Source organism: Ranitomeya imitator, chromosome 1 (genome assembly GCF_032444005.1).
Source record: "Ranitomeya imitator isolate aRanImi1 chromosome 1, aRanImi1.pri, whole genome shotgun sequence".
NCBI lineage: Eukaryota > Metazoa > Chordata > Amphibia > Anura > Dendrobatidae > Ranitomeya > Ranitomeya imitator.
This window is the reverse complement of record NC_091282.1, coordinates 1,067,697,582-1,067,725,157: the sequence shown is the minus strand read 5'-3', so window position 1 is coordinate 1,067,725,157 and position 27,576 is coordinate 1,067,697,582. Positions and strand designations below refer to the sequence as shown.

The 27,576-nt window shown below is 44.3% G+C and overlaps 1 protein-coding gene across 3 annotated transcripts in view; it reads right to left on the bottom strand.

The window, feature by feature from the left end:
* Positions 1-27,576, bottom strand: part of KLHL2 (kelch like family member 2) — a 241,466-nt gene that overhangs the window by 19,697 nt on the left and 194,193 nt on the right. The window contains exons 9-10 of one of the 3 annotated variants that reach the window (XM_069744187.1): positions 17,207-17,275; positions 1,826-2,181 (exon numbers count right to left, since the gene is read on the bottom strand). The exons of the other annotated variants lie outside the window; for them this stretch is intronic. Of the exons in view, the coding sequence (XP_069600288.1) occupies positions 1,826-2,181; positions 17,207-17,275 (425 nt within the window). The remainder of the gene's footprint in view (positions 1-1,825; positions 2,182-17,206; positions 17,276-27,576) is intronic. 3 annotated transcript variants of the gene reach the window in all.

Genomic DNA, 27,576 nt, shown 5'->3' with positions numbered 1-27,576 from the left:
TCAGAGTCCCCGTGCCTTCATGTCTTACAGCTGTTCAACAGCCACAACACATGCAGGAATTACCTGACAAACAGGAAATCCATGCTTGTGTTGTAGCCGTCGAACAGGCGCGAGACATGCAGCCGCGAGGACTTGAACATAGTATTCGAGTACGCCGAAGACACTGTTAGCACCCGAGCATGCTCAGGTATCACCTTATCCAAGCACGCTCACTCATCACTACATGCGAGTGATGCAGCTACTCACTGGGCTCAGCGGTGAGGCCAGTAAAGATGGCATGAGACTGAAGAGCCCAGCATTGGCAGCAGCGGGCAACGTGCTGTAGTCTTGACATCAGTAATGCAACTGTCAACCATGGAGTAGTGGCAGAAAGACAGATCCGGAGCAGCAGTTAAAGTTCATTGTATTGCTTATAAACTGAACCGGTCATTTCCTCCAAAAAGGTTGTTAAATGCCTAGTAAAAATTCCAGAGCTCCAATAATTCTGCCTCCATTTTCCTCTTTTGTGCTGTATCACTATTGCAGAAATGTTTACAATCGCTGAGGCTAAGTTCACATTAGCGTTCGGGGGCTCTGCGGAGGGCTGCGTACGTCCTCCATTAAGCCCCGCCTACTTCTGCATGTGTCCTGCTTACTTATCTTTAACATTGTGTACGCAGGACATGCAGATGTATGTGGATGCGTTGTGACGCGCAGTCCTGCACACCCAATGTTAAAGATACACATGCAGAAGTATGTGAAAGTAGGCGGGGCTTAACAGAAAACGTACGCAGCCCTCCGCAAAGCCCCGGAACGCAAATCTGAACCCGGCCTGATTTTGGCACACAGAATGTAAAATTTCTGCTTCCAATCCAGCTGGACGTTTCTCCAGAGTCTTCTCCCTCAGTGTCTGGGATGTAGGGGTGGAAGCGCATGTTGTAGAGAAGACTCTGGTGAAACGCCTAGTTGGACTCCAAGCAGAAATATTGTATGCTGGGTGCCAAAAGCAGCAAATGTGAAGATTTCTGCAATAGTGCTGCAGCGCAAAATGAGAAAACAGAGGCAGGATCAAGGGAGCTATGGTTATTTAACTACATTTTTTGAGCAAGTGATAGGTCTTCTTTAAATCTAAAAAACAAACAAAAAAAACCTATGGAAGATTATAATTTCAAGGTAAAAGTGGTTTCATCACTGCAATCTCTACAATGAATGCATGGCCAAACGTATCTGGAACAATATGTCCAACAGCCTTGATGAACATCTTGTTCCTTTCGTGTGAAATGTTACAACTTCCACACATGCGAGCAGCCTGGGTTCACTCCAGAGAACATCATTTCACTGTGCATCACAGCCCCTTAAAGAACACACTTTTCGTAGACTCGACCACCAGCATGTCATTATACTGCTGAGGAACAGAATTCTAAACATGCAGTTTTCAGAAGACTCCCTGTATGCAACCTATAGAGAAAAGGCCAGCACCAAGTCATAAAAGTAATCGGGCTTCTGCTTCAAAGGCTGCCAGGATCTGCCCTGGTAATTTACATATGGCACACTACTACTTTTCATACATGGAAGGCTTAGAGGAAAATAACCATTTACAAGAACTGGAGCAAAATAGCAGTTTTTCCCAGGTATTCACCAAGGATAAACCTTATTACAGTGGTTTGTAAAATGATTTCAAGAGGTGTATGCAGCCCCTACTGCAAAAAGCAGTAATAAAGTTGTCCAACTATGGCAATAATGAATAAGGCTGCAGAAATACTGCCAACTGTCATTTTCTCTCCTCTCCAGCCAACTAGCCCAGCAAAAAATAAAGATAATAAATTTACTCAGAAGACAAACTTACTCTGCCCTTTTATGAAGGAACTCATTTTTTGAAATTTTGGATTTGTATTTTAAGTGGGAAATCAGTAAGACTTCATCTAGACATTCATCCCTGAAGGTTTCCTCTAGTGTGACACACTTGACTTCCCTAGTTATGTATCTTGTAAGGTTGGCCAATTCATGACAACAAACAGATTCCTCTTTAGTGGGCAGAGAGATACAATTTGTACACTTGCACCAACGAGTATGCCCGATGCGATCATGATCTAGGTGTGGCAGTCTGGCTGTGCCTTCAGCCCACACTGGGACATCCTGGAAACAATGGTCACTGACTGGAAACAAAGCCCTCGACATGGATTGCAACCGTTCCAAAAGTTCCTGCAGACACATAAATCACCAAACAATATTAGTTACCACAATGTACCTACCAACAAAAGTTACTGTTGGGTCACCAAATAATATTTGGTACAGAAACCTTTGTTTGCAATTTTCTGATGTGTACAAAAACATTAAGTTCTGTTTTTCTGGTTGTTGTGATGCCATTTTCCTGGTGATTTTAGAAACCGGAAGCAAATGGTCGTCAGCTATAAAGGATGAAAATTGTGACTGACATTGTTTTCTTCCTTTATGTGTTAGTTTTCAACATTTGCTGGGCCAAATGTTTTGCATTTTTGTCGTGGGTAGCCAACTTTCTGGATAGTCATTTGTTTTTGTTTGTGTCTTTTTAGGTTAAAACATGGCAAAGACAGACAAATTTATCACGAAATGTCATGAAGCTTATTATTTTGAGAGTGAAGTCAGGCAAAAGCCAAAAGAAGTAGCTATGGAATTCAACTGTTCTCAGAGTCAACTGTCACATGTAATAAAGAAAAAGTAGGATATGGAACAGCTGACACCTAGAAGTGAACAACCATATTGATCACATTATTAAGAAATAGTCAGTATCTGATGTTTATAAAAGTGATGATGTACAGATTTCACACTAAATTAACAAAGAATATGTGTTGCGGGTGCGTCAGAGGCTGCGGACCATCGCTCTGCATCTGACTGAAGAAGGTCTCAGCAGCTTGCTTTGCAGATTTCTTCCGACTCTAGGACCCAGTGGCAGCCTTCCCCCGGCTCTAGTGGACACACCTGGACTGGGGTGTTTATAACTCCCAGCTTGCTGCTGAGAGTTGCCGGTGATATTTCCATTTCCCCCTGGTGAGGCTTGGAACTATAGCAGTCAGCTATCTTCCTCCTTGGTATTGCTGGAGGACGTCTGTTACATCTCTGAATCTACTCAAGCTAAGTGTTCACCTTGTTTGTTTATCCTCTTCTGTCTTTAGTTGTAGTGGGGATTGACTAGTGCATATCCTGTCCTTCCCTACGCAGGGTTAGCTGTTAAGGTACCGTTACACTTAACGATTTACCAACGATCACGACCAGCGATACGACCTGGCCGTGATCGTTGGTAAGTCACTGTGTAGTCGCTGGAGAGCGGTCACACAGCTCTCCAGCGACCAACGATGCCGAAGTCCCCGGGTAACCAGGGTAAACATCGGGTTACTAAGCGCAGGGCCACGCTTAGTAACCCGATGTTTACCCTGGTTACCATTGTAAAAGTAAAAAAAAAAAACACTACATACTTACATTCCTGTCGCGTTCCCCAGCCTCAGCTTCCCTGCACTGTGTAAGCGCTGGCCGGAAAGCAGAGCGGTGACGTCACCGCTGTGCTCTGCTTTACGGCCGGCCGGCGCTGACACTGGGGGACGCAGGGAAGCTGACGCTGAAGGACGCGACAGGAATGTAAGTATGTAGTGTTTTTTTTTTACTTTTACAATGGTAACCAGGGTAAACATCGGGTTACTAAGTGCGGCCCTGCACTTAGTAACCCAATGTTTACCCTGGTTACCAGTGAAGACATTGCTGAATCGGCATCACACACGCCGATTCAGCGATGACAGCGGGTGATCAGCGACGAAATAAAGTCCTGATCATTCCCCAGCGACCAACTATCTCGCAGCAGGGGCCTGATCGTTGGTCGCTGTCACGCATAACGATTTTGTTGCTACGTCACAAAAAGCAACGATATCGTTATGCGTGACGGTACCTTTAGGGTCAGGCAGGGATTAGGTATCCTGCTTGGCGATAGGTGCAGAACCTATATAGGGACGTTAGGGAAGACAGAGTTATGTTAGATCTGCCTAGGGATCTCCACTCACTCCCTTCACCAGTGTTGGGTTCCCTTTCCCTTACCTCTTCGTTTTGCACTTTGTCTTTCCTACACTGTGCATGACAATATCACCGGCCATTCATGTTTGTAAAAGGAAAAAAAAAAAAAAAAAAACACAACCCTGACACTTTTTCCGATGTATTTTTTTTGTGTTTTTTTTTTTTCTTTTGCTGGGTTCATGGATCCCATTTCTATGCTGGCAGAGCAGCTGCAGACGTGGTCACTGGATGGGACACAGGGTCTATGCCTTTTGCCCCCCTCCCTCCGGAGAGAGCTTCAAAGGCCTATTTGCTTGGGCTAATTAAAGAAAAACATTGATCTGCTCTGTCCAAGGAAGTGCGTTCGCTGGATGAAGAGGTCCCATTGTATAACGTGTATTTGACTTGACCTTTGGCCTGAGGGGAATGTCAACGGTGGGCGCCGAGTTTGGAGCGAGTATCTTTGGGCTACTGCATCTGACAGGGAATTCCATCAGATATCAAAATGATATCAATTAGATATCATGTTCCCATATCTCACAGTGTGCCAAAAGGCATAGACCCTATGTCCCCAGCAATTATCATGTGGGTGTGAACTCTTGAGCAAAACTGGCTCCTTTGTGGCACCACAGATCCCAGGCTAAACCAGCACAAGGCTCTGAGATATTTAAACTACAAAATTACCTATAATAAAAGAAAGCAATATCTCTGAGCCTAGCCGATCACATGATCGGAATCAGCATTCCTTTCCCCACAAGCCTATCTCATATAGCCACCTCTAGAACCCTGCGTTATCGAGTTATAAAACATAACTGCCAGGAATTAAATATGGTAGCCATATTTGGTCTCCCTGCGCAGAACCCTGTGGCGCCGCTGCCGTTCCATCTAGAGCTACGGGCAGAAAGTTATGGACATCCACAATTCTGCCCGGAAAACCAGGCACTCGGATATGGGAGGAGAGGCGCTGCACAGCCCAGGGGAACTGGCACAGCATGTGAGAGGGAGCAGCCTATTGGATAATAGGCAGCGCCTCATTTTGGACTGAAGACTTTCTACTGGCAGGAGACCCGTTAGCTGACGCAGCCAGAGAACCATGTAACAAACATTTGGACCTGTGATCCATTAGTGCCTCCCTGTGGTCACATGCTACATAACATGGTAATTGCAACCTATCTATATCCTACCTTGTACTTCACTTGACTGTACTTGCATATCTGTTCTTGTAAATATATACCGGTATATGTCTAGTGCGCCTTTCTGTGATTAAATATAAAATTAGTCTTGGGCTGCTCTTTTATCTCGATTCACGAATCCCCACATCCGCACGCTCAGTTGGTTATTATACGCTACCCAGGTTGGTTTCTAACCAGATATAAGCCTGCAGTCGGACAGGGCTTATATTGAACGAGGAACTGGTGGCAGCATACCGTACTGTTAGTGAGGAACTGTGATAGTGACGGCCAGGAGGTTTACATATACAGCTCTGGCAAAAATTAAGAGACCACCACATCAAAACCCTGTCATGGGCAGCCCAATCTGCAGACCTGAATCCCATTGAAAACCTCTGGAATGTAATCAAGAGGATGATGGATAGTAACAAGCCATCAAACAAAGAAGAACTGCTTAAATATTTGCTCCAGAAGCAGTGTGAAAGACTGGTGGAAAGCATGCCAAGACGCATGAAAGCGGTGATTAAAAATCATGGTCATTCCACAAAATATTTATTTCCGAACTCTTCCAGAGTTAAAACATTAGTATTGTTGTTTCTAAATGATTATGAATTTGTTTTCTTTCCATTTGTGGTCTGAAAGCACTGTTTTTTTGTTTTTTTCATTTGGACCATTTTTCCTTTTCAGAAAAAAAAATTATTGCTTGGAATTCGGAGACATGTCAGAAGTTTATAGAATAAAAGAACAACTTACATTTTACTCAAAAATATACCTATAAAGAGAAAAATCAAACAAACTGAAAATTTTGCAGTGGTCTCTTAATTTTTGCCAGAGCTGTATGTCCATAGCCTGGTGATGTATATCCCACACACACACACACACACACACACACTGGGAGTGCCTCAATAACAATAACTCGTACTTGTAAGGGCAGTTCCCTGACTGACCTGGGGCTAGTGGTGGCGCCAGAGAGCCGATCCCTGCTGGGTCCTTCTCTCCCCTCCCCATAGGTGAGTAAAGTTGACACACCCCTTCCCCTGTGCGATCCATCACACCTCATTCTGAGGTTCAGCAGCAATGGCAGCAGGCTCCTATTGTGGGGGACTCTGCGAGAAGGCCGGTCCAGCTTGAACCCAAAATTGCCCTCCTGGACAGGTATTCTGGGGGTAGGGACAGGTTTTTTGTGTTTAAGGAGGCATTCAAATTGTACATTAAACTTTGCTCTTACTCCTCTGGAGATGAGGAGCAAACGAGTAGGAATTATTTCACTGTTGCAGGGGGGACATTTGTCATGGGCTTTATCTCTATCATAGGATTCTATGTGTCTCCAGTCTGTGGAATTTTTCAGGGCCCTAGCCCTTATCTATGATGATACTGACCGTATTTCCTTGGCTGAATCCAGGCTGTGTCACATTCAGCAAGGGAATCGTTCAGTGCAGACTTCTAGCAATGAATTCTGCAGATGATCAACGGATACTAAAAGGAATGACCTGGCTCTCAGAAGCCAATTCCTTCAGGGTCTCACTGAAAGGTTAAAGGACGCATTAGCAATGAGACTCCTGTGTCATCGGAGGCTGACATGTCCTTGGCTATTCAGGTAGATAGACGAATGACCATGCCCTTCTGACCCCTCTTTCTGGGAAAAAACCCCGATGTCGGAGGTGAACCAATACTTGCAAAGTTAGAGGAACCAATGCAGTGGAGGATGGGGGGTAGCGGGGGTGCGTTCACATGGTATGCTTTCCCTGACATTTACAAGAAAAAGGGTGCTGTGATGTAGCTGCAGTGCAGTTTAGCGCAACTGCCACTAGGGGATGCTGGTGAGGGAAGAGAGGTTGCACACTCACAGCGTAGCAACACTGAGCAGCCTCACAGTGTCAGGTAACGAAAGAGTGGTCAGGCAAGCAGAGTCAGAAACTATCAGGAGCAGAAGTACTAGAGGTTACAGCATGCGCGAAGTCAGGAACAAACCAGAAGAAACGCAGTATCCAAAACTTGAGACGTAAGATGAAGTCAGGGTACAAGCCAGAAGTCAAAGCCAGTCAGGGAACGAGGTAACAGAGAAGGAAAGCAAGAGGCAGGGTTCAAAGATCAGGCCGAGTCATACACTGTAAGGAAAACCACCAGACGAACACTCAGACAAGGATAGGTAACGGGTCTCACACAAATACAGGAAGTCAGAAGGATCACCAGGGTACACGGGTCAGCAGCTCTAGCCTGGAAGCATGAACTATCACTGATGCTGGCCAGCAGACTGCAGAGGACTGAAAAAGCTCAGCCAGCTCCAAAACAAAGCAGAGGGGGTTAACCCCCACATGACCAGTCCAGAGAGAGAATAGCAGAAAATTCCGGACTGGAACATGATAGGTGTATTTTGTTTGTGGGAGGAAAGGACATTTTATTGGGACATGTCCTATAATTCCAAAGCAAAAAGAGACTCAATTAACCCTTGGGAGCCTTGAGCTTGATAATCAAGTGTTGCGTTTGTCTTCAACCTACCATTCTCATTTTGTCCTGACAGCAGAGGTGGTGCTAGAGAGCAGGTCTGAAAAAATTTCTGTGTTTGTAGACAGTGGACCTGGAGTCAGTATGGTGGATGCTGAGTTTGCTAGAACTCATGGTTTTACATGCTGTACCTTGGCTAAACCTATTCCTATTCGCGCCATCGACTCAGCCCCATTTGCACAGAGAAAACAGACCTATATTGTTCATAACATAAGAATGAAGGTGGGGTCTTTGCATTATGAAATAATCCCTTGTTATGTCCGGAAGGTTTTCCACACTCCAATGGTTCTGGGTTTGCCCTGGTTGGAGAAGCATAATTCAACTGTGGATTGGCAATCCAGAGAGATTGTAAAGTGGGGAGTTTACTGTCATGGTAACTGACTAAACATTTCCCCTTCTGCGTTATCTATGGGGACCTTGCCGGCATTTTTGTCTGGGTTTGAGGACCCTGCCCCAATTTTGCCGAAGAGGGTAGGCATCGGCTTTGTACCCTGACCTGGAGGGTGAGGTGTTGGAGGCTCAGGAGAATGCCCCTGGCTCTGGCCCTTCCAGGAAGTTTTTTGTGCTGGCTAATTTGCGCTGCAAAGTAACTAGGGAATATCATTATTCGGTACTTGCTGGTCACCAATGTCGTAAGGCTACCGCGGACCTCCTTTTTCGTAGTTTTTGGTGGCTGGGGTTGCATCGGGATGTGGTCGAACAGGTGTCTGCTTGCAGTGTTTGCGCACATTCTAAAGTATGGCGTACCCATCTATCTGGTCCTGTTTTGCCACTATCTGTTCCTAATAAGGTCAGGGGAGACAGACAGGTATAAATGTATGATTGTCAGTAAACGCGTGGCAGGTCCAGACCTGAATGTGAATGAGTTTGTGTGAATGTCTACTAGGAATTTCAGGTTGAGGGTTCGCTTCCTGGAAGTTGGGACCTAGATTCATTGGTCCCTATAGAATAACCGCCGTCATTGGTCCAGCTGCGTTTCGTCTTGAGCTACCTCAGGCTCTTAAGATCTACAATGTTTTTCACAGGTCTTTGCTCAAGAAATATGTGGAACCTCTTGAGCCCTCACCCCTACCGCCATCCCCCAATAATGGTTGATGGAAACCTAGAGTTTCATATTTTGAGGATTGTAGATTCTCGCCTCCAACGTCGTTCCCTACAATACTTGGTGCATCAGAGGGGTTATGGTCCAGAGGAAAGGATGTGGGCTTGTGCATCAGAGGTGAACTACCCCAGGCTACTTCGTTCTTTACACCTCCATTATCCTGAGAAACTTAGTCCTGAGTGTCCAGAGGCCACTGGTAGAAGGGGAGGTACTGTCACGGATGTGTCAGAGGCTGAAGACAGTTTATCTGCATCTGACTGCAGATGGTCTGAGCAGTTTGCTTTGCAGACTTCTTCCTGGTCCTTCTAACTATAGGACCCAGTTGCAACTTTCTCTTGGCTCTAGTGGACACCTGGATCGGGGTGTTTATAACTCCCAGCTTGCTGTTGGAGTTGCCGGTGATATTTCCATTTCCCCCTGTTGAAGCATGGAGTTATAGCAGTCAACTATCTTCCTCCTTGGTGTTGCTGGAAGAAGTCTGTTACGTCTGAGTCTACTCAAGTTAAGTGTCCCTCTTGTTAGTCTATCCTCTGTCTTTAGTTGCAGTGGGGGCTTACAGCTAGGTATCCTGCTCGGCGATAGGTGCAAAACCTAAATAGGGATGTTAGGGCTGATAGGGTGATGTTAGATCTGCCTAGGGGCCTCCACTCCCCACTTCCTCAGTGTTGGATTCCCTTCCCACTTATCCCTTCATGTTGCACTTAGGGCTCCTTCTCACTTGCGAGAAATACAGCCGAGTCTCACAGGTTAACACCTGGCTCTGCCGCCAGCACTTGGGAGTGGAGCGTGCAACCCCATGTATTGCTGTGCGGCCGCACGCTCCGCTCTGGAGTGCCGGCGGCAGAGCCGGTTTTTAACCTGCGAGACTCGGCCGTATTTCTCGCAAGTGAGAAGGAGCCCTTAGTCTTTCCTACACTGTGCCTTACAATATGGGGACAAAATGAGTCGCCAAACTGTGGTGCGATGGCTAAGAGCAGTAGAGTTGACTGCACGAGTTTCAGTCACGAAGCCTTTCAGCTCTGCAAAGGATCGTCTGACTTGAGTTTGTCATAAAACACAGCCAGTGGAAAGTCAGATTTGTCTAAGATGCTATGGCCAGATGAATCCCAAATTCAATCTGTTTGGTAGTGATGGCAAGCACTATATATACTACCCAATTTGGCAAGGTCATGGTTTGGGGCTGCTTTTCTGCATCTGTCATTGGCAATCTGCATAGAATTGATGCAAATATGAATGCTACCATGTACAAGGATATACTGGAGAATGTAATTCTGCCACATGGTAAAACCAAAGTAGGCAAGAGCTGGAAATTCCAGCAAGACAATGATCCTAAAACACATCCAATTTAGTAAAAAATTGGTTAGCAAAGAAAAATGTTCGTCTGTTGCAATGGTCAAGCCAATCACCTGATTTACACCCTTTGGAATACCTTTGGAATGAGTTAGGCTGACGAGTTGGGATCCATACCAATAGCAATAAAGATGAATTGTTTGCAGTATGCAAATGGAAAGGAGCAAGATCCCTCAGGATGTCTTGAATACCCTTAGTGGTTTCAATGCCCCATCGGGGTGGTGCAGTAATTAATATATAGACAAGAAAAGCACCTGGTGCACTATAAACATGTTATTGGAGCATGATAGGGAGCTCCTATCTGCTACCAAGGTCAGGATTAAGGACCGTGAAACTAAATTGACAAATAATTTTTGTGACGGCAAACAAGTACAGCCCTTTAAAATCAGGCTCAAGGACAATTTGGATAAATATGACCGGGACATCATGAATAAAAAGAAATTCAAATTTGCCAGGGATCGCATGGATTTTGAATCTGCCAGGGCCTTCAAATGGAGATATCAAGGTAATCAGCGACAGTGGCCACAGGCTCAAAGGATTAGAGATCTGACACAGTATCTCTCCAGGGGCACTGACTACTTTTCAGGCAGTGATTTTTTATCTTACGCAGAAAGCGAGTCAGACATCGCACCGCAAGTTCTAACATCCTCCATGGCGGTGGCTTACTCGGGGGAAGGTGAGGCTTCCAGTGACAACCTACAGGTTATCAATCTTTCCGACCACGTGCTTACTCCCACTGAATTGACGGTCCTGCAGAGGGGTCTAACGTTTTCCCCTACGCATTCTGTTGATAAATTCACTTTGATAAAGGATTTATACTTATTTTGCAGGCATCTTGTCCTACGGGTGCTACATAAGCCCCAGGCAATCCAGGATTTGGACCAATCTGACCAACAGGTTTTGCAAGATTTGATTCAGCTACTTCAAGAAAATGAACCTACCACAGGTAAGCACCGATTTCCCCATAAAAATAAATCTTGTGTGGGCCCCCCTTTTGCCCTGGTACCAGCTATTAGGGTGTTCTTTGAACTGGTTAAAAAGGACATCATGTCTACATCCCTACGGCAGTCTGTGCCGGGTAATTTAAGTATGGAGGAAAAAAGGGCTCTTTACAGTTTGAAAAGCAATGAGGCCTTATCAAGGAGGCCGACAAAGGGGGCAATGTGGTCCTGTGGCCACATGCCCTCTATTTGGAGGAGGCACACTGACAATTGGGGAATGGGAATTTTTATAGAAAACTCCCTTCGGATCCTACAGCAGTGTTTTCCGCTAGGTTCAGAAACCTTTTGGATAAGGCCAGAGACCTGGGCATCATTAACCATCGGGAGTTTCAATTTTTGTGGGTGGAATGCCCGGTTATGACCACGTTTTACATGTTGCCCAAGGTGCATAAGAGTCTCCTTAGGCCTCCAGGTCGGCCGATTGTGGCCTGTATTGGTAGCCTCTATGAGAAGGCTTGCATATACGTTGATTATTTTTTGCAGCCTTTGGTCAAAGATCTGCCCTCCTTTGTGAAGGATTCCTCACATTTTATCAAGATTTGCCGGGGTCTCACATTACCATCGCAGGCTTTACTAGTCACCTGTGACGTGAAGTCATTGTACTCTAACATCAGCCACGAGGATGGCATTACCGCGGTGTTGTATTTTTTGGACATGATAGGGCATTCCGACAGGATGCATGATTTCTTGATGGTAGATTTGCTGGATTTTATTCTTAGGCATAACTATTTTTTGTTTGATCGAACATACTACCTGCAAACCTCGGGGGTGGCCATGGGGGCCAGATGTGCCCCGGCCCTCGCAAACCTTTTTTTAGGATGGTGGGAGGCTACGGTGGTTCATCCATCGCTGGCCTTCAAAAACAGCGTGTGCCATTGGTCGAGATACATAGATGACGTGTTCTTCATCTGGACAGGTATTAGGGAGGATTGCTGTAGGTTCATTGAATCTTTAAATGTCAACACACACAATATTGTACTTACCTACTCCACATCGTCTTCGATAGTGACCTTTTTGGATTTGCAAGTGTTGTTCGACAATGGCTCTATCTCTACAAAATTGTTTCGGAAGCCAACTGCCACCAACAGCTTGTTGGACTACAGGAGCTTCCACCCATTACACACTAGGAATGGTGTTCGAACTGGCCAATTTTTGAGGGTGTGAAGAAACTACACCTCAGATGCGGATTTTCGGATTGAGGCACAGAATCTGACGGAACGGTTTAAGGAAAGACATTATCCACGCAGGAGTATTGCCACGGCATTCCAGCGGGCACGTATCCATACACATGAATCACTTATGGACACTCGTACTAAGTGATGACAAACCCAGGTTTATTACCAGTTTTAATGATAACCGGGGGAACATCAGGGCCATTTTGCAAAAACACTGGGGGATATCGTTACAACGGATTTGAACACTTCCGCGGTTGTAGGCGAACGACCCTTACTTATGGCTAGGATGGTGCCGAACTTCAGGGATCTCCTGACGAGGAGTCATTATAGGAGACAGCATATCAGAACCAATCGGGGTACCAGGCTTAGGGGCTCCTTTGCCTGTGGTGGTTGCAACATCTGTGCTCATATGGTGGCCACTAGAGAGAGACTCATAGGTTGCAGTCCTACATTAATTGTAATACCACCTGCGTGATTTATGCTCTTATTTGTCCATGCCAGATGGTGTATGTAGGCCAAACTTCGCAGAAATTGCTACGGAGGGTCCAAAAACATTTCTCCACCATTAATTTGGCCTCATGTGACTTGTCCCAGGGCAAGGCGCTCACGCCTGTAGCTGCTCACTTTCTTGCCCATCACGCAGGCCGTACGCTGAATACACGGGTCGTCGGGCTTGAACACGTCCAGTTATCCAACAGGGGTGGTCCCTTTAAGCCTTGCTTACTGCGTGCCGAATCCCGATGGATTTTTAACCTTGGTTCTGTTGCCCAGGCAGGTCTTAATGAGGAGCTCCTTTTTACAGGATTTCTGAGATGAGATCGGTTCATCTTCACCACAATTGCTTCAATGGCTTCCATGGGTTTCTACAGCAATGGAATGGTTCCTGCAATTTTATTGAACTAGAACTGAAGACTTCTGGGTACCAGCCCTCTATTTGCCTGGGACTGGGCGTTTTGGAACTTATTCAGGTTCTGCGCCTAATTTTCTGCTTCCCCTTATTGGAATTTACTGCAGACACGTGTCTGGGGTCTGATTATCGGTGTGACTATTATTTGCAATAATTTAGCATATGTTTTTGTACACACACCATTATGTATTTTTTTTCCTTCATTGATTTGGACAACCTGGCTTTTTTTTTTGTTCTGGTGTAGGGTCAGGGCTTTTGGCTCATGGGACATTCTTTTCAATTAGGCTGTTTCAGCAGCAGATCTGTTTTCTCTGTGACTATACGAGCTATTTCCTTGCCCTGTACTCGGACTTTCTTGTTCGATTAGGGTTTGTGTCCATTCTCGGGACCATGGCTCAGTATCTTCATTCTACAGGCTGGGCTTTTGGCAAAAGTGCATTAGGCTAGGGTCACATTGCGTTAGCAGCAGCCCGTTCAGCACATACGCTAACGGGCTGCTGCTAACGCAAGTGCCGGCGCTACATCACGCTAGCGCAGATGGAGCTTCTGCTAGCTCCATCTGCGCTAGCAGTGACGGACCCGGAAACGCTGCAGCCAGCGTCTCGGGTCCGTCACTCAATGACGGCGCATCACTAGCGCACGCCCTTTCTGGGCGTGCGCTAGGCGATGCATCCGGCATTGCATTCAATGGTGGCGTTAACGGAGTACGTTATGCCGCGGTGTAACGTACTCCGTTAAATGTTGCCCCTGAACGCAATGTGAACCAAGCCTTATTTAATTGGGTCTTTATTTGGGGACCTGGCACATACAACTGGGGGGAACAAGAATATAAATAATAAAAAATGAAAAAAAGGGGGACAATTTTGGTATTGTGGGGGGGTTTCGTGACATTTGTTTGCAAATTTTCTATTATATACTGATGGGATTTTTTGTCTGGTGCGCCATATTTAATAAAGATATATATATATTTTTGATATACTATTTATACATGTTTATCATGACTTTCTTTGCATTCTTGGGTGCCTGAGGACTCATGCATGAATGCACCCCCGGGGGTTGTCTGTGGTATGTGTGTTATTGTATTCATTCCTTTGCTGGCACCAGCAACACGATGGCTTGTCCATATTATATTTTTAACCGCAGCTAAGGTGTCACCGGTATTACATTCCGGTACTTTGTTTGGCACCAAAAGGGAAAAATAATAATAATCAGCCCCCTCCCCGTTCTATGCCTACACTCCTGTGCATTTTTTTCATGTGCATGTGCACACATACTATTGTGTGCATATGCAGATATGCACGGGCGGTTCCTCTCCCCCATTCATCATACAGCCCCCCTCTCTAACGTTCAAGTCATACCCCTTTTTTACGCATGCGTGGCATCGCACGCACGCGCCTTGCGGCCCTCTTGGCATGCATTACCGCGGTCCAACTCACGCAGGCGTGCTGGATTTCTGCTCCACCCAGCTGCGCGTGCGCAGTGGGGCTTCACGTGGCTCTTTCCCCAGGCGCAGCAGCCGCATTTCTGCGCACACGTGGCAATTTGCGCGTGTGCCCTGGGGCTCTACATCCCCCCTGGTGTGCATTTTGGCTCCAGCTTGTGCAGGCGCGGTCGCGTGCCTGCGGATCCCAGCCACACACACGCAGCTGCACGGCTTTTTTTTTTTCCCCAGGCGCCTTGGTTGCTTAGTTACCCGCACATGTGCGGCGTCTCTCATTATGCCCTCGTCCACACCTGAGTCTTGCTGCACTCTGTTACTTCCTGCTCAGGTGCAGCTCGTTACTCATCCTGCTACCAGGCTCATCTACAATGGCCTATATAAACAGAGGCCAACAGGTACACCACACTTCCCCTGACGAAGCCCTCACTGGAGGGCGATACGCGTGGGGCCTTGTTCCTGGGTCCGTCCACTTTGTGCATGGGGTGACCTGCCCCTGCCAATATCTACAAACGGGTAATCTATACTCTTTTCTGAGCTCTAGGGTTTCTGCTTTATGAGCCTTTGTGTTAATTCACAGACGTTTCCCGGCCAGGGGCTCTTCAGCCCTGGGAATGTTCGTGCTCTATTTCTCCTTTTGTAGGATATATTTCTTGGTTAGAGTCATACTTGTGTGACGGGTTATGAAGTTCAGATTAGCAGTCCCATGAGCCAGTAGTTGTATAGGCCATGTTTAGGTATCTTCTTATGCATGAATTATTATATGGATTTCATTTCTAATGGACCAGGTTCTCTGCTGTGTTGCATTTTTAGTTATGTTTTAACCCATGTGTGTTGTATCAATAAAAGCCTCTGTTTGTATTCTTTGTACATATGACGTGGTGTGCATTATTGCAGTGGTGCTTTTTTCTACATTATACAATGGTGCAGTAATTAAAGCAAGAGGTTATGCTACAAAATATTAAGTTATGGCATTGTAACAATGAATTACTCTCTAGGTTGTGATCAATAAATAGTATATGCAAAACTTTTGGCAGTCAGGTTTTTTTTTTTCATTAAATGACCATACCTATATCCTAAAGCATTTTGGTAAAATGTAAGGTTTTGTATGATGACAACTTCATGCCCTTTCAGTTCACCACCAGAAAAATGGCATCACAACATCACACTTTTAAAAAATTAGATGGTAATAATAATAATAAAAAATAGCACTGGCATCTGAAGATCTGAACAGAAGGTGGCTTTCTACTTCAGCCCATTGGTGGTCCATGACACTAACAATGGGAATTTGATAAGCCTCCGGCAGCCATGCTAAAATCTTTAAAGGGAACCTGTCACCCCCAAAATGGAAGACGAGCTAAGCCCACCAGCATCAGGGGCTTATCTACAGTATTCTGGAATGCCGTAGATAAGCTCCCGATGTAACCTGAAAGGTAAGAAAAAGAGGTTAGATTATACTCACCCAGGGGCGGTCCTGGTTCTGTCCGGGGCCTCCCATCTTCATGGGATGACGTCCTCTTGTTGTCTTCACGCTGCGGCTCTGGCGCAGGCGTACTCTGGGAAAGATCAGAGAGGCCGGCGCCCTCAACAGGGCAGACAAAGTATGCCTGCGCCGGAGCCGCAGCATGAAGACAAGAAGAGGACGTCATCCTATGAAGACGGGAGGCCCCGGACTGGACCACAACTCCCATCGGACCTGAACAGGACCGGGACCGCCCCTGGGTGAGTATAATCTAACCTTTTTCTTACCTTTCAGGTTACATCGGGGACTTATCTACGGCATTCCAGAATACTGTAGATAAGCCCCTGATGCCGGTGGGCTTAGCTCATCTTCCATTTTGGGCGTGACGGGTTCCCTTTAATAAGCCAAATAAAACTTACAGCATACAAAAAAAGCCCAATAAACGTACGTGGACAAGAATTATAAATGCAGCATGTGAAAATGAATTGCTTTTAGTATTTATTTGAACTTGTATAGTCAAAACTCAGGTCCCCGTTAAAGATTTTTTCCTATTACTGCAGATCTGTCACCAGATTTCATAATAGAAACAGCATACACCATTAAAGCAAATCTCTCACCAGGTCAGAAGTGGCAGCTTTTGCTTTATTCTGGCCGTGCTACGTATTTAGGGGTCCTTTTCCCTTCTCTGTTATAATCCGCAATACGGCTCCTGAGATGTGGGAATTTTAAAAGTGCCTGAAAACATCCTGCCCCGAAAATTCTGTGAGCCACATTCCCTTGATAAAGACCATGAAAATGAGCACTTATAAAAATACCCATATCTCTGAAACCATATGGTGACGCAAGAAGACAAAAGAAAAAAAAAAAAAGATACAGGAGAGTAGCAAGAATAAAGTAAAAGCAAAAAATTGCCATTTCTGGTGACCGGTCATCTTTAAGTAGATCTCTTAAGACCTAATAATGCTTGTAAACTCAAAGCTGAAAATATAAAATCACAATATTACTGATGAGACTGGTAATGATGTAAAAAAAGAATACATTTAGAAAATAACAGAAATTCTAAAGTTATAAGGCAAAAAGAACTTGGACTTGATTCCTTACCATATCATTGCTTGGGTCCATCGGTTCCTCCTCGCTGATCGGGTCACTGTCACAACTTTCTGTTGGAGACTGACATAAAATGATAATGAAAGAATGTGTTTTTTTTATACAAAATACCACTGTCAGGCTAAGACGCAACATGTTCATTGTCTGGAAATGTGACAAATACTCAGATCAAGACCAGGCCATGTACTCCATTACCTGACCAAACAGATTTGGGGATTTTTCAACATGCAGTAACAATTTCTTATATGGAAATTCAAATAAATACTATATTTTTTTCCCATGACGCATGGGGCATAATTTTTATGTTTTCATACTTTTTTTTGCCGAAATCAGGTCAGATCAGTGGGAAAATAAAGGAGATCGGGGTCTGTGTTTTACATTTTTATTACCACAAAAGGTCCAGTAATAAAAATTTTACATTTTAAAATCTATTTCCCCTTCTGTGACAATTTTTACATATCGGAGAAAAGTTGTTTTTTTCTATGTGGGCGAGGCTAGTAACATTCACTTGGATTGGCAGGGCCGGCTTCCTGCTTTATATCTATTTCAGATATTGTACACCTCCATAAGGTCATGTAAACCTTTGCGGGGAATTCAGAGAAATATAAACACTATTTTTTACCTGCCAGATTTCTACTAATTGAGGAAAAAACAATTGGTTCTTTACTCTTTTTTTTTTTTTACTGTATCTGTTAGTCCCCTTTGGGGACTTGAACCTGCGATCTGTGTACACTATTGAAAATGTTTAGACAGAGAAGGATTAAAGGGAATCTGCCACCTACGTTTTCGTATATAAGCTTCGGCCACCGCCATCAGGGGGCTTATCTACAGCATTCTATAATGCTGTAGATAATAGATAAGCCCTCGATGTATCCTGAAAGAAAAACAAGTTAGATTGTACTCACCTTGGGGGTCCGGTCCAGTCTGATGGGCGTCGCAGGTCCGGGTCCAGCGCCTCCCATTTTCATGCATTACAGAATGCTGTAGATAAGCCCCTAAAGGTGGTGGCTGCAGGTTATATATGAAAAATCAGGTGACAGATTCCTGTTATGACCTGGTGGTTAGGAGCACCCGACCTGATAGTTAAACTCATACAGGACGAGCTCTGGGATGTGGGAGCTCTGCTGACCGCAAGCCCTAATCCTATCAAACACACTAAAAATAGCCGTGGAGTGCTCCTGACGCTCCCGAGGCGCCTCGTCACAGCCTCAGAGCTAGCTAGCCCTAGAGATAGAAAACAAAGCCTACCTTGCCTCAGAGAAATTCCCCAAAGGAATAGGCAGCCCCCCACATATAATGACTGAGAAAAGATGAAAGTCACAAACGCAGAAATGAAATAGGGGGGGGGGGGGGGGGGGCACTCTGCATCCCAGAGCTTCCAGCTAGCAAGACAAAATCAGGATAACCAGCTGGACAAAGAAACAACGAGCAAAAATAACAATAAGGAACTTAGCTTCTGCAGGAGAAGACAGGTCACCAGGCAGATCCAGGAGCGAACTGAACCAATGCTAAAACATTGACAGCTGGCATGGAGTAACGATCTGAGTGGAGTTAAATAGAGAAGCCAACCAAAGGATAAACCACGTCACCTGTGTAAGGAACCTCAGAAGCAGCAGCTTCACTCATAGCCACCAGAGGGAGCCCATAGACAGAACTCGCCGAAGTACCATTCACGACCACAGGAGGGAGTTCGACAACAGAATTCACAACAGATTCCCTTTAAGTGCTTCTGAATTTAAACACTATGTAATCTGACAGCACCATGAGATAGGGACAGAAATCCTGATTCCAGTGATCACTTACTTTACTGGGTGTAGTAGTTAGGACGGCGTCACAATTTTCTCTGCTGCAGACCTACCAGAGCTCAGTTGTGTATAACCCGTCCGCACCAAACTTTCTGTGCACATTGCATAGTGACAGAGAGCTGCTAATCAGTGCTGGGGGTATGGCTGGACTCGGAGGTCAGATGTCCTGCAGTGGTAATCTCCTGCTGATAAAATGATGATTGTATTGAAAGTGCAAAACCCAGCTCAGTAAGTGACATCACTAATCAGGCGCTCTTCCCATTCATAAGGCTGACAGCTCCCCTTTAATGGCCTATTTAATATATTATGGCATTTTTCCTTTAGTTTTCCTGTGGGGCATAAAACATATGATACCCTATAAACAATATCTGTAGAATTAGTTTCAAAGCTGCCATATGTTGGGACTTTCATTACCTATGGCATCTCGAACATATTTAGCCTTCAATAAAACATCCCCAACGTCGACATTTGTGGTGAGCCCATTTATAAAATCATTGTATTCAACCAATGTGTATTGTTATTTCTTAATCAAACTGGAGAGTAAAATACTAAAAAGGTAGGAGATTTTTTGTTTTTTTTTTAAGTTGACAAAATGCAGCAGTTTAAAGGGAACCTGTCACCCCCAAGGCGTTTTTAAGTAAAAGCCACCTTCATCAGCACTAAGGCTGCATTCTGTGAAGGTGGCTCTTTTGTTTATTATCCCTAGGAATGCAGAAATATTCACTTTTATAAATTGTGCGCCATACCTGTATTGAGTCTGAGAGGTACCTTTTCTCCCCCTGACTCAGCCGCCTCACAGCCGTCCATCATCCCACTGGGCGCCGCCTCCTCTCTGTCTTGTGCCGTCACCCGTGCCTGTGCTCTGCAATTATTTCTCAGGCATACGCCGTGCGCACTGCCCTGAAACTTACATCAAGTGATGTAAAGATCATGCCAGAGCACAGCGGAGACCGCAGATCCCACCCACAGCTTTACCGCTGTTGCAGTAAAGAAGCCTTTCACTGCTCTGGGTTGAATCTCCAGTTGGAGTTGACACCCTTGTGTTGAAGTGAACAATTGGCCACATTCTAATAACTGGAATAGAGTATTTGTCACATTTCCATAGATATTACACATTATGCAATGCCAGACTTGTGCAGTATTTAACAATCACTGAATACAGATCAGACTCACTGACAGATATACAGCGTAAGGCCTCATTCACACGTCCGTGAGAAAATGGTACCGGTGTCCTCAATCTCTTAGATCAGTGTGTCCATCAGTCTTTAAGGTCCATGAGTCGAACAGAGCACGGTCCGTAAATCAATTTTATCATCACTATTTTTCGCGGATGAACAAATTACAAATCTTCTATCCTTTGCAATGTTAAATATCGATAGCCCATAAATGCCATCTGTGCGTTGTATATGACGCTCACAGACCCGTAGGCCTGAATTGGCACTTTTCATCTGCGAAAGTGGACAAAAAACTGACAAGTGAACAGCACCATAGAATGGGTACGTGTTCTATCCGTGAAAAAACACTGACACAACACCTCCGTGCAACATGGACGTCTGAATGAGACCTAACAGAGGATTTCAATGACACTGACAAGTCTTTAACTATTAAAGCATACCTTGTATTGGCAGACAAAGATACACACACACACACACACAGACACACACACACACACACAGTGGGGAAAAGAAGTATTTGATACACGGACGATTTTGCCAGTTTTCCCTCCTACAAAGTATGGAGAGGTCTGTAAGTTTTACCATAGGTAAACATCAACTGTGAGAGAGACCGAATATAAATAATAAAATAAAACAGAAAGTCACATTGTATGATTTTTAGATAATTTCATTGCATTTTATTGCATGAAATAAGTATTTGATCACCTATTAACCAGTAAGAGTTCTGTCACTCACAGACCTGGTAGTTTTTCTATTATGTGAAGCCCTCCTACTCTGCACTCATTAATTGCACTTGTTTGAACTAGTCACCTGTATAAAGGATACCTGTCCACACAATCAATCACAGTCCAACCTCTCCACCATGGCCAAGACCCAAGAGCTGTCTAAGGACACATGGGACAAAATTGTAGACCTGTATAAGGCTGGGATGGGCTGCAGGAAAATAGGCAAGCAGTTTGATGAGAAGGCAACAACTGTTGGCACAATTATTAGAAAATGGAAGAAACACAAAACTACTGTCAATCTTCCTCGGTATGGGGCTCCCTGCAAAATCTCTTTGTGGGGTAAAGATGATTCTGAGAAATGTCAATTATCAGCCCAGAGCTACACAAGAGGATCTGGTCAATGACCTGAAGGGAGCTGGGACCACAGTCTCAAACATTACAATTAGTAACACACTACACCGTTATGGATTACAATTCTGCAGGGCAATAAAGGTCCCACTGATCATGCCAGCGCATGTCCAGCAGGGCTGTGGAGTCAGTAAGCCAAACCTCCAACTCCTCAATCTCCATGACAGCGACTCCACAGCCCTGATGTCCAGGACTGTGAAGTTTCTCAGTGACCATCTGGATGATCCAGAGAAGGCATGGGAGAAGGTCATGTGGTCAGATGAAACCAAATAGAACTTTTCGGTATCAACTTCACTTGCTGTGTTTGGAGGAAGAAGGATGAGTACAACCCCAAAAAAAGCGTCCCAATCGTGAAGCATGGTGGGGGAAACATATTTTGTGGTTGCTTTTCTGCAAAAGAGACTGCACCGTATTGAAAGGAGGATGGATGGGGTCATGTATTGCAGTATTTTAGCCAACAACCTCCTTCTCTCAGTAAAAGCATTGAAGATGGGTCGTGGCTGGGTCATCCAGCATGACAATGACCCAAAACACACAGCCAGGGCAACAAGGGAATGGCCCTATAAGAAGCATTTCAAGGTCCTGGAGTGGCCTAAGCCAGTCTCCAGACCTGAACCCAATAGAAAATCTTTGGAGGGAGTGAAACTCCATGTTGCTCAGATACAGCCCCTAAACCTGTAAGATCTGGAGAAGAGCTATATGGAGGAGTGGGGCAAAATCCCTGCCGCAGTGTGTGCAAATTTGGTCAAGAACTACAGGAAACGTCTGACCTCTCTAAGACAAAGGTTTCTGTACCAAATACTAAGTTCTGTTTTTCTGTTGTATTAAATACTTATTTCATGCAATAAATGCACATATTGTAAACATTACACAATGGGATTTTCTGGATTTTTTTTGTTTTAACCTTCTGGCTCTCTCAGTTGAAGTGTAAAAATTACAGACCTCTCCATTCTTTGTAGGTGGGAAAACTTGCAAAATCGGCAGTGTTTCAAGTACTTATTTTCCCCACTGTGTGTATACATCTATATAAACGGTTTTTCTTTTTTTTCTTCAGGTGGTGGAAAAGTAGGGATTGTAGAAAAAGAAAACACACTTGGGATTTAGAAACAAACAAAATACAGAAAGGCAAACAATGATCATACTCCGATTTATTCGTACAAATTCAGCACTTTCTTGGTCCTCTCTCTTTCAGCCATGATGTGGTTTTTTGTGTATAGAGACATGTTCTTCCATCCTTTGTTTTTCTTACTTCAGACATGTTCTAAATAAAATCCTATATGTGTGTGACTAATGGCTGTTTTCTGGTCTCGATTGAAATCATCTTCTGAAAGTCCAATTTTGGTCCAAAAGCTCTTACATGGCTAGGCCTCTTTCACACTTCAGTTATTTGGCATCAGTCTAAAACCGCCATTTTCCTCAAATAACGGATCCGTCATTTTTTTTTTTGACGGATCCGTTATTTTCCCATAGACTTGCATTAGTGACGGATTGTGACGGATGGTCGTCCGTTCCATCCGCCATGCGACGGATCCGTCGAAATTTGGCGGACGTTTTCTGAAAATTGACGGACATTAGAACGTTTTTTGTCACCGCCGAAATGGCGGATCGCGACGGATCCGTCGCGTCCGCCATTCCATAGAATGGCCGCCTATGGGCGACGGATCCGCCGCAACAGTTTTTTCGGCGGATCCGTCGCCCCAATTCGTTTTTTCAATTGCGCATGCTCCAAAAAGTAGATACTTCTCCCAGACAACCCCCAAGTAACGGATCAGTCAAAAAAACGGATCCGTTAGAACCGTTTTCGCAACAATTGTGACGGATCCGTCAATCCGTCACTATGTCGGTAGTGACTGACGCCAAAAGACTGAAGTGTGAAAGAGGCCTTAATAGAGTGGTGGCATATGTTCTATGCCCTTAGGTCTCCCCTCAGGTATATAGAAGTAGAACAAAGCACAGAGCAACACAATTACTGTAATAATACTATTTTATTACTTTTCATATCCACAACAAAACACATTACACAATTAAAATAAGAGTTGGACACAAAAATAAAGCATTTATGGCTTGAAACTAGAGAACACAAATATAATCTAGAATTAGAATTTTTAATTGCATATTAATTTTCAACATTAAAAACAGGCACAATATAAGTAATTAAACCACAGACAAGACTAAACTACGTATGTGGCCTTTGAGAATAATAAGAAGGAGGGGGGGGGGGGGGGGAGAGAGGAGACCTAAATTACAATTTCTAATTTATGGTTAGGCAATTACAACAGCGTATTTCAGTGTAGTGGATATAAACCGTACACTGCGACACAATTTATGACAGCTGAGTTGTGTCTTCCTGTTGTGCATGAGGACCCATCACAAAGTCCCTAAACTAGAAATCATTGCAGTTAGGTAGCCCAATGGTAGCGGTTCCTGCAGGAACAGAACAAGTTCTGAACACCAACTGTAGAAACGTGAAACTTTACCCGGATGAACTGACAGCTTCCAACCTGTCTTGCAGAAGAGGTGTTCCAGGCAGTAAGTCCATGCATCTCAAGATGTCTTCAGTAGTCCGAGGTTGCTTCCACTTTTACATTTCCAGGTTTTTGTTTGTTTTTTTTAAATACACATTTTGCATTTCTGGTAGTCGGAGCAATTTTCACCCATTTTAGCAGCAATTATCATTTTAAAGGCGGTTTGGTATATCCAATATCTACATGTAAGGAGAGTCCATACATGGCTCTGTAGGCCTACGCACTCACTGATACATTAAGCACCAACTGTGGCATCAGTTACATAAGTTGTCCACCACTTGGACAACTCCTCATCCACCACGCTTGGCCCCAATAAAATAAAGCCTATACTCACCTTCCGCGGTGTAGGCACTAACATTTCCTGGGGCTCCCGGCTTGTTGTTGTGACACGTGACTGACGCCCAATCAGCGCTGGCGTCATTGTCCCGCCTCCTGTCGAACTCAACATGAAGAGGAAGTCAGATCAGCTGCAGCCTGGAATTCCTCTTCGTATTCGATTTGTCTGAAGGCGTCGACAGTGACACCAGTGCTGAATTGGCGCCGGGGCCATGTGTCACAATGACTGCACAAGAGCCCCGGAACCGCGAGTGCCGACACCGCTGGAACGGTGCCAGCACAGGAGTAGAATATAGGCATTATTTTTTTTCAGGCCAAACATTTAGATCAAGAAGGGGTTGCCAAGTAGTGTAAAACTCCTCTAACTTTATATTCTTCGGGTCCGTAAAATTAATTAGAAAACACATTTATATAATTTTAATGATGTTTTTCTACGATTGCACAATAAAAACACTTAAAATAAAAATATTTATTTTTGTCGCCAGATCCTTAGAGACGCCACCTTTTTATTTTTCTCTTGATGGAGCCGTTTGAGGGCTTACTTTTCGCAGTACGAGTTGTAGTTTTCATTAGTACCAATAAAATGGATTTTGTTTTCTGAACAGTTATCCAAAGTTACCTAGACGAGTCTACAAAGTGAGAATGCCGCTCCCATGGGAGAAATAACTGCAACTCATAACCAAATGAGAATATCAAATCCAGACTTCTATGCACATAAATCACAATTATCGACAGTTTCCAAACATTGATCGAGAAAAATATTATAAATCTGGACTGTACAAGATCGAAGTCAAAACTTCTGTTCCACTCCAACATCATTCTACATCCTTCACATAGGGGGGTTCCAACAAATCTCTCTATACAAAAGAGATCACATGCTCGATGCCCAACACAGACGGATTCAAAACTACTCAAATACTGGTATTAAAAAGTCTGTTGGTGGCTTTTTTTTCTGCAATTTGTCACAAAGACTGAAGGATTTCCGAGAACCAGCAAAGTGAATGAAGTTCCTCAAGTCTAATGCACATGTTGCATATTTTGTCCTTGCAGATTTGAAGCAGTTTCATATAAAACATTTCCAGTGCGAGAATCATTTTTGTTGCGGAACTTGTGATAGTAGCTCCCTGTATACTGCCATGCCTCCCTGTGGAAAATTGCGGGCTTCATATTCCAAGATAAAAAGTGTTCATTAATATCAGAAGAATAATTTCTATCAGATACTAAATAGATTCTCGCTCTTCATCCTGATATATGGCTAGGTAGGAGGAGAACTGTCTGTGTATCCCACAATCCCTTTCACAATTGTACTCAATAGTATGGGAGGTACATAGACGACTTGCTATTCATTGGCAGTGGCACCCTGGATATATCACATTTTGAAGCAGATCTTAATTCAAATAATGATAACTTTGTTTTCATGGTACAACTCAAAAAGCATCTCTCACTTTCTTGAACTTACCTAACTGGTGATCAGGCTAACCGGAGCATTATTACCAAACTGTACACACAACCATTATCTGGCAATACTATGGTTACATTTTAACAGGTGTCACCACAATCATGTCACCAAGAACTTAGCTATTGGCAAACATGCAAGTGCACAAGTACATGTCCTGATAAGCAGCATTACATACAAGAAAGTGATGTTACTAAACGATTGCTTACGACAGGTTCTACTTTTTCTATACTTAAAGGGAATCTGTCAGCAGGTTTTTGCAATGTATTATGAAACCATCACGAAGTAGAGGCAGACACCTTGATTTCAGCGATGTGTCACTTACTAAGCTGTGTGTTGTGATGTCAAAATCAGTGTTTTATCAGCAGGAGATTGCTACTATAGGGCTAATTGTAAACAACTGCTCTGTGCAACCCCCACCAATGATTGGCAGCTGTATACAATATACACTGACAGAAAGCTGCCAATCAGTGGTGTGGGCGGGGTTATAAAATGTACATTGACAGAAAGTGGTCAATGAGTGGTGTGAGCGGTGTTATAAAAAGCTCAACATCCTGGGTACTGCTAGATCTGCAGCAGAGGAAACTTGGATTGTATTAAAATGACAGCATGTAGACGAGCAAGTGAGTCTTCACTGGAATCAGGGTCTGGGCCCCTACATCATGATGCTCTCAGATGGGGTAGCATAAACCTGGTGCCAGATTCCCTTTAACCAAGCTAAAAAGATTACTAACTGGAAGAGTAGAGATTATTAATTAAACAAAAATCATGTGTAGTGTATTGCATGGTGAAATTATTGTAGGGATCTATGTTCTTCCCACACTCTTGAAATATGCTGAGGAAAACTTTGTAGAACAGGGTTAAATCCTAGCTCTGCAGGTTCGGATGCACTGCACCTGGCTCGCTGTGTGTATAACCAGGCTGTGTGTGCACCTTAGGGCTCATACTCACTTGCGTGAAACTCGGATGAGTATCGCACGGCAATACCCGGCGCTGCTGCCGGCACTCCGGAGCGTGCGGCAGCATAGTAATACATGCAGCCGCACGCTCCGCTCCTGAGTGCCGGGTGCAGTGCTGGGTATTGCCGTGCGAGACTCATCCGAGGTTGGCACAAGTATGAGCCCTTAGTCTCTCAGCCTGGAGATGGAGACCAGACATCTCAGAGAGGAGCCTGCACAGCCTGTATCACTGGTTGCTTCATGTGCCCTGGGACTAGCTCAGCCGTGTGAGTAGCCATTGCTCATATTGTTTAGTTAGCGCCAGGACAAGGCTACAGATGTTGTGTTTATGCTTTTGTTTTTCTGTGCTGTGCAACCAGTGAAAAACGGATAGACACAGTTTAAACATGTTGCAACTTCCAGAGTCCTCATTGTGTGCAGGCCGCGCCATACCTTTTACCCCAGAGAAGGTGATCCCGTACAGCGGTTACGCCACACATGGTAAACTTCCAAATTTATAGAAAAGCAAATTATTATCCCCATATACTTTGTTGTCTGAAGATCTTGAACGATAGGTAACATTATATGACCAATACCAAAAAAGATACAAATAAAATCTGGTTAAGTACACATGGCTGCGTGAAAGGCACAGAAAGAAATGTGCGGGTGTTCGCCTTTATAATTACGGTATTTGTAGGTAAGGTGTTCCCTATTCTACTCATACATTCATTAATTGTAACACAGCTTATGTAGTTTACATCATAGAATGCAGCAAATGGAAAATAGGCCCGTCAGTACGTGGTGTGTACATCCCGCAAACTACAGATTTGTATAGTGACATTTAATGATATTCACACAGATTTAAAAAATGCACCACTTCCAGTGCCTCAACACTTCTTGGAAAAACATTTAGGGGAAGTTGCAACAATGAGAGTCTTTTACAGACCCGTTCACAAGATGGACTCAATAATAAAACCAACCTTAATTAGTTTACTA